The following is an 8,407-nucleotide window of genomic DNA, read 5'->3' on the forward strand; positions in this document are numbered from 1 at the left end:
GAAATAATTATCTATGATTTCAATTTTACTATAAAAACCATTTATCAAGTAAATAAAAATTTTATTTTTTTAACTGTCTGGAAGCAGCCATGACCATGTGAATCATAATATACATTTTCTATTCAGGATATAGCTGGATAGAAAAAATAGTCAGTGGTTATGCTGGATAATTTTAACTGGGTTTGATATAGTTTGTTGTCAATTATTTGAGGAAAAGTGGGATATATTGCTAAATATACAGGAAGTAAGTGTTTAGTGATACACTCATGAAGCATTTTATTTCCCTTACAACATTTGGTGCCTATAGAAGAAACTAGAGGTAAAGAGAACTATAATCTAATAATAAATAATCGGTAAAGGTACTAATATCTAATGATTCATCCATGAGTCACTCCTCAATATAAAGCATGTGTTAAATTAAGATTTTCATTTGTTTACAAAAGAACATTTACTCCATTTATTTCTAAGAACTTATGTCATTATTACCTGATAAATACCCCAGATTTTTTAGTAAATTCTTTCATCTTTTCTGTTTAGTGTTTAAATGAAATATACTTTTATTTCACAACTTCTAAGAACTGTCCAGTATATTTAAAGTTTTACAAATGTCTTTGTTTTGTTAAATGGACTTTTTTAAAGTATTTTAAATCAGTTTTGAATTTTTTTAATGAGTCTTGAAGTCTACAGAAAGTACTGTCTCTGTGTTTTCAAGTTAGGTATCCATTTTTTAAGTTTTTATTTTGAATTAATTTTAGATTTACACGAAATCTGTAAAATAGTATTCATTTCGACAGAAGAAAGTCCTCAGACTAAACAATGTTTGCAAAATGTTAAACTAGAGAGTGGTCCCAACACTTAGCCAGTTGGAGACCTTAGTTAATCCTTGAACTTTGGAGATGTTTATCCATAATAACTACCCTCTAGGACAACCTGCTATAAATAACAGAGTGGCAGAGAGAATTTGAGTATGTATTGTGAACAGATCCTCTATTGTCCAATTAAGTATGGTTTTCATAAAACATTTTTTTCTAAATTTTAAAAAGATCTTACTTCAATAATTCTAGATTTTGCTTAATTTCGCTTTCTTAAAAAATGTACACTTCAAACATCTATATGCCTGATGCTTCTCCAAAAGAAAATTAAAGTAAGTTACTCCCTGACCCTGCTTCCTGATATGTGGAGCATTCAATAGATAGATTTCCTTTCCCCCTCCAGGCGCTGTATGTTTCTGTGGAGGCCTGGTTTGGAAAATCATTTCCTTTCGTGGACGTCTCATGGCTCAGCCTGATACCAGGATTCTGACCATAGCTCTGCAGAGAAACTGTACATGGCAAAGGTAGCTGTCCTTACTTGAACAGACAGTGCATGATTTAATGTCTTAACCAGTTAGGTATATAATCCAGGTGTCTCCCATTATAATAAGGTATTATTTGTCTTCTCTTCTCAAAGAGTAGGTGAGGATATTTAACAAAGAAATCCTTATACCAAGTTCTTCAGTAATTGCCAGAGCAGAATAAATGCATAAAATGAGCTTAGGCCATGAAGCATTTTTATGTTTAAATCTAAATTCTCATCTCTAAACATCTCTATTAACACAGCAGATTTGAGTTGCAACCATCCTCCTAATAAAATGTGAAATCTTTAAGATTGTGAAGCATTTGTAAATAATGGATCCTTTAAATATCCCTGAACTTTATTCTAAAACTTATAAGGAGAAATAATAATTGCTTTATATAACCACTGATACCATTTTAGCATTTGATGAAGATGTTAATTTATGGTTGGTTAGCAGTTTATGGCTGTCATTAGTTTTTCAGTTTGGTCCACATTAGAAATCTATTTTTCTTTTTTATTTTAATCTGAGACAATTATATAAAGATATGGTTATGTTTTATCTAAAATGTATCATTCTACTATAGCATTTCAAATTATTCACAGATCATAGTTCTTATATGTGCATATATGAATTTAAAAATACAGCAATAAAATGCTTGAAACAGATCATAAATTTGCTTCATATTTTATTGCATCTCTGAATCAGGTTGAGAAGACAAGGGCAACTATGGTCTTTGGGAAAGAATTAACTCTTTCTCAAGCCGGAAAGGAGAATGATATCACAGGGTGCATAATTAAAGGCAACTCCCTATCGAAGCATCCTGGTGACTTACTTGTAAGATAGGCTTGTCTGTTTTATTATATATGGTTGGGGCGGGGGTTGGAAACTGCAAAATCCTCTTTCCCCTTTGCAATCTTACCTTCCCAGCCCAGTCATTTCTCTTAAAGTTTCTAATCTGTATTTCTATATTGCTCGAATTAGAGAACATAGGGGAAGGAAAGAAAGAAAAGTCACACACATACACATCCACACGCATTCAGGGGTACCTGATAATTTTGTAATTATCCAGAAATCTCCTGGATCCTGTTAAGACGAGTAAAAAGTGGTAGAATTTAACCCAAATTAAACCTCAGAAAAAGCGAGCAAACAGTTTCCCCTGCCTTGCTAGGGAGCAAAGAGCTCTTTGAGGTTTAAAACTGGGGCGCTTCCACAGAATTCCTGGGGTTAGCAAGGCTGTGGGGTGTTCCTGAGAAAAGCCTGGGATCTGCCCGTGAACCCACCTGCCAGGGGGCACAGGGGACAACTGGATCCAAGTGCCAACTCTGAAAAAAGAGTTTGAGGCAGAACCCTGAACTTCGCTTTTTGTGCCAAGAAACTTGGAGGCTGGTTGGTTGTTTTTGCGGGATCGGGAGGGACTGGGCACTCAGTCCATGGGGGACACTGGGAGAAGGGGTGCTCTGTGGCTGCGGACATAGAGTCCCTCCTAGGGCGCAGCGCGAGCAGAGCGGCGCGGTGGGCACGTGTATTGTGGACTTTCGGTCTACAACCTTGGGCTGCCTGGAAAACTGACTCTCCCCCCTCCCCCCCTTCTTCTGCCCTCCAGGGTCCCCAGTACAAACATTTGCCCTGGCTTGGGGTGAAACAGACACCTGGTTATGCAGCACAACCTACAGTATCCTGGTTCTAGTAACCACACAGCAGAAGAGCCAGAGATCCAGCAGGAAGAAAAGGGCTCTTACCCTGAGAGTTGTTTTTGCTCTTAAACTTAAGTTATTGTCTCCTGTTTTCCCCCCGCTCCCCTCCTTCCATCTACCGTGCCCAAAGTCTGATTTAAAAGGCCAAATTGAAATCAACCTGCACCACATTGGCAAAGCCGGGAGCATCCGAGTTCTAAGTGCCAACGCGGAGCGCGCAGGAGCGGGGCTCATTTATTTTGCCCACACACACACAAAAAACTGTTAATTGATGTAAAGTTGCTTGGCACGAGGATAATTTAATCGGACCTGCATTTTAATTAAAAGAAAACTTATTTATGTTTCCGATGTTTACGCTGAGCAATTTAATTTTGTTTGGAGGCACTGTTGTGCACTTGGTAACCTCCCCCTACCACCACTTGCCCAACTGAATCACAGTTTCATTAAAGGTTTTGCTAAGGAGCCTCGCCTGACCAGGATTCATTACCTCCTGCCTTCTATGAGCACACTTTCGGGTCTCCTCTCGCTCTGTCGCTCCACGCGGCAGAGCCGCCACAGTGTGCTGCGAGCCGGGAAGTGAACTCTCATCATTATTTTTCAAAGTCTGGGAAGTGTATTATCCTTTTTCCTAGTGGTAATTAGTTACCATAGCATCTAATACGTAAATGTGCCCAGAGCACACCATTAACAGTTAAACGGAGGATTCAATTTAACACATGATTATATCTTTCATAAGTCATTATATTGGAAAGTCAATGCCACTCATGCTGGGGCAATCTCAGGGTCTAGGGCACGTGGAAAGGTTCGGTTCCAGCGTCCGGGTCCCAGAGGTCGTGGAGAAGGGAAACCTGTGAGCCTGGGCTCTCCTGGGTGAGCTGTAGACAGTAAGGATGGGTGGTGGGTGGGATAGGAGGGAGTAGAATTTAAGCTCAACACAGGATCTTGGGGGGATGCCCAGCTGCGGAGAGTGGAGAAGGCAGCACAGAATGCGCGCGCGCGCACACGCACACACACTCACACACACTCACACACAAGACGGGGAGGGGAAGGAGGGGTACTAGCAAGCTCTTCGAAGATGATCATTTGCTGGTCCTGTAGGAGTCCACGAATAACCCCGACGCTTCTGTAGGTGCCTAGTGTCAAGCTGGAGATGAGATTAAGTAGGAATTAGAATTTAGGGAAGACAATTGAAATTAGAAATTAGAGAAGGAAACCGGTGGAATAGAAAGCCAAGTGGGACCCAGGGTCCTCGCTCAACCGCATTTGCCTACTGTCTGTGCTCTAACAAACAAGTAGCAGGATCCATCCTGCGGGGTTTCTCTGAAGAAGCGCCCTACCTAAGGCGCGGTTCCGGTGGAGCAGGCTCAGAGGCGGGCAAGGTGCTCTGGCCGTCTGGTGAGCCACAGCCTCAGGGGCCAGCCTGTCTGCTCCGGCCAGAGAACACTTCCCCAAGACCACACTGATGCCCCTGGTGCTCAGCCACTCGGTCCCGACGTGGATGGTACATACTGGAAATACATCTGCGGCCCACAAGCGTGTGGGCCAACTTTCTAGACTGGGCCGCGCAATTCAGGACTCAAACCTCAGAAAGGAAGCAGCCCCCGGGGGCGGGGTGTGCTGGTTGCCGGGATGGAGAAGAATTGCTCCTCCGGCAATCAGTTTCCTTCTTTGAAAGTTGCTGCTGAAGAAACTGAAAAGTTTCAGGCCGTCTGGAGAGCCACCTAAGAAATCACGGGAAACCCCTCTCCTGGTCCTTTCAGGTGTCCCACCTTTACTCCTAGAACCAAACGCTGGCCAACTCCTGGATTTGGAAAGAGAATTGATTTGTCTGTCATTACCAACATGAAAATAAATATTATTAACCTCGCCATGTTTAATAATTGTACATGTTCGTCTGACATTTCAACTTATCCTCAACGTCCTCTCCTTCCCCATCCGTTTCAAGTCTCTTCCAAGAGTAAGACCGGAGCTTGAATGAATGATCAAAGAATAAAAGAAGTATGAGCATTTCTTTTTCTCCTGAAGTTCAAGATTTGCTATTTGTACAATTTCTAACAATGGCTAAACAACACAGAGGTTACAGAGTATTTCAAGGAGGCCTTCTTAATAATGAGAAATATCAAGCAGTAAATCTTGCAGCAAATGTATGTCCTATAATGTTAATATGCAAAAAGAAAAAAAACCTACTGATGGTGGCTGCGGTTAATTCCTAATCAGAATGATGGACAGCAGGGCCAGAACAATACAAACTAATGGCTGTGTTGCTGATCACTTTACCCCTTGATTAAAGACACCCAATTATGGCGCAGAACAGTGTCGTAATTATGTTTCTTAATCACATCCAGGAGGTTTAATTGCCTTAACGATGTGTTTCATTAAATGAATTTAGGTATTATAGTCGACAGTTTTCATACACAGTTGTTTTCAAATTAACATAATATTAGACATCGTCATGGAAATTGTTTTAATAATCATAATTAGACGCACCCAGGCTTTGTCTGGTAAATGCTGAGAGACGGTCTCTTCCTGCCTGGGGGCTGCCCTGGTCTGTTCCCTCCCTCTACCCCCACTCCCTGACTGGGAGGGCTCCAGCTTCAAGGCCTTTTGCTGTTATGTTTTCTGAAAAGTTACAGGTTCTGATTAATCTTTTTTGATGGCAAGTGGAGCAGAAAATATCCTCCCTCACCCCCCACTAAGTTTGATGTCATTTAGGGATATCATTATGAGCAGAGGCTATGCAGACAAAAATGCATGTAGCCTACTGCCTACAGAGGAAACACTCTAACCACCCATCACCACCACCACCATCTCCATAACCTCCACCACAGCAAAAATCAAGCCTTCTACATTTGAGGACATTATTAAGATCCAAATACAAGCCTACACAGACATTCTTTAAAAGAATCAATTCTCAACCCGATCCCAATATAGTCCCTAAAAATCTCATTAACAAGCCACACTAGTAAGTTTGGAAAATCTCTATGGGCATTGTTTACACTTATAATTAAGCCTGGTTGATTTTCCTGTTACAAAAGAGAAAAAAGTGGAAAGCCACAACAAAATCCATTCTCAGAGAATCCAAACCCATCTCTTTTCCTGGGCTTTCAGGCAGTTGGAGATAGAAATTTTGATTAAATTCTTTAAGAAACTTTACCCTCTTTGATGGGCCCTGGCATGGTTAACAGTGCCATACAAGTGGGAAGAGTTCCAGAGGCAGCATGGCCTTCAAAGTTCATGCCAGCAGATAGGAACTCTGGATCTCCTCTGGGTCTCACCAGTGACCCCACTGCTCTCTCCTCCCATGACCAGGCCCAGCCATCATCCTACAGACAAGTAAACAAGTGAAGTGGGGCTACTCCTAAGTGGGTATCCCTGCCCAAACCCTAGTTCCACCTTCTCTGAAACTCCTTTCTTTTTTGTTACCTTTCAAGCAAAGTAGCACAGAAGAGAGGGGACTGCTCCTTCCACAAAGCACAGCATAATAAAATGTTTGATCAAAATATTTTAATAAAGATTCTTTCTGACATAGATACACATACAAATGGTCGTACATAGCTGTCATAGTCTGATTGACCTATTTGATATATATATCATTCTTTACACATCCAAAACCCGCCAGTAAATCCATCATAGCTCCCAACTCGCCGTCCAACCTGACAAGCTGAATTTGTATTATCTGCAAGGAGTGGAAAATAGCAGGACTCCATTTTTAAAAAAGGTTTTCTTGATTTTCATAGGATAGAAAGGCAGGCAAACAGCCATGCAAACTAAAACTGAAAGCTCACTTTGGGTAAATAGCTTCTTGCTCTTCCTTAGTTTTATTTTATTTCTTTTTAAATTTTATTTTTTTTTTTAGAAAAATAACAAAGGATTTCACACCATAGGCAAATCAAACCAGTCTTTTAACTTAAATAATTCTCCACAGTTAAAATAACTTATATATGTACATATATATTAAAAGCAATTAAATTAGACCTTTTAAAAATGCACAGCACAGCCTGGAAAAATATTTGCTTAGCATGTTCTTACTTATAGGATCTATTGCTGTGATGTCCTTCCCTTTTAGAATGCAAAGGAGTCCCCTTTCAAAAAAAGAGATCAATTCATTCATCAATTAAGAATACACCTTCCTGTAATTTTTGGACTGAAGCAATTTATTAAAGCTCAATTTAAATACAGGGATGATGCAACTGAAAATATCCAGGTGACCTTTGATAAACCTAAGCAGCTCAGATACATCAATATGTCTCTTCATACTTGTTGGCAAATAAACCTTTTAAACACTTGGCACACAGTATAAGTTAATCTATAAAACAGAATTTTAGAGGCATTAAAAAAAATCTGCACAAAAGACCCATGACCTTAACACATGATAAATATTGTTGATGTGGAAGGGTCATTGAAGAATAACAAATAAATACCATGAATTGTTAATACATCATTGCAGAGTGAAAAGTAACAAGGTGCACATAAATATTTTTAAATGCAATTCTTTCAGCCACAGTCAGTTTTTTGTTTTTTTTTTTTATATCACTCTTGCCAAAACTTTTGAGCATTTTCACAGGATTAAAGTTCAGAGACAATAAAAAATACAAGTCTTTCATAGCAATGTGTCTCTTTCTGGTTTTCTTCCCCCACTTAAATAAGTCTACATTTCAAGTTTTTCTCCTGGCTCAGAATCAAAATTTATTTTCAAGTGCCCTTTCTGATTTGTCTGAATGAATATTCATCCCACAAGCCACCCAACCCCGGACTCCTCCTCTGCCCCTCAGCACTAGCCAAATTCACAATTATTAGTAGGATTAGTATTTTGCCATTTAATAAATACCTCCACGCTTAATAACCAAGCGACTACTTCCCAACTTATATTTTAAGCTTCCTTGCGGTCTAGGCTGCCACCAAAGTTGCCACTTTTCTGAGAAAAAAAAAAAAAAAACATCCATACTTCATCCCAACTCCACCTCCCTCCTCCCTCCCTCCCCACCCCAAAGACCGAGATTCTGGGGATGTCGAGGCTAAAAGTCCCGTTTGTCTCTGATACTTCTCAGTTTTCGCCTCTGTTTTGTTTGCAAGTGTTTCACAACTACGAGAGGACCAAAGTAAAAGGGGTGGGGGGCAGCTTTTCACTTTCCTCTAGCTTTGGGGTCGGTCTAGTGTTTTCCGGGGGTGTGTTTAAGGCTTCTCCGTGCACTGTTTGCAGAGGCTGGAGGAGACGCTGTTAAACAGGGCGCACTTCTCCGGACAGGAGGCGGCCGGGGGCAGCCCGGCGCTGAACGGGTAGCCGGCAGCCTGCTCGTAGGCGCCGAGCGCCGGGTGCAGGGCAGCGGCGGCCGCCGCCGCCGCCGCGGAGCTGGGCAGCGAGGCGGCCGAGATGGCC

At 41.1% G+C, this 8,407-nt stretch overlaps 1 protein-coding gene across 1 annotated transcript in view; it reads right to left on the minus strand.

Moving 5' to 3' along the window:
* Positions 1-6,514: 6,514 nt before the first annotated feature.
* BHLHE22 (basic helix-loop-helix family member e22) overlaps positions 6,515-8,407 on the minus strand; it is a 3,737-nt gene continuing 1,844 nt past the window's right edge. Inside the window, exon 2 of the mRNA XM_040487444.1 lies at positions 6,515-8,402. Within this exon, the coding sequence (XP_040343378.1) occupies positions 8,203-8,402 (200 nt within the window). The 3' untranslated portion in view covers positions 6,515-8,202. The remainder of the gene's footprint in view (positions 8,403-8,407) is intronic.

This window comes from Herpailurus yagouaroundi, unplaced genomic scaffold (genome assembly GCF_014898765.1).
Source record: "Herpailurus yagouaroundi ecotype Mexico unplaced genomic scaffold, PumYag 165, whole genome shotgun sequence".
Taxonomy (NCBI): domain Eukaryota; kingdom Metazoa; phylum Chordata; class Mammalia; order Carnivora; family Felidae; genus Herpailurus; species Herpailurus yagouaroundi.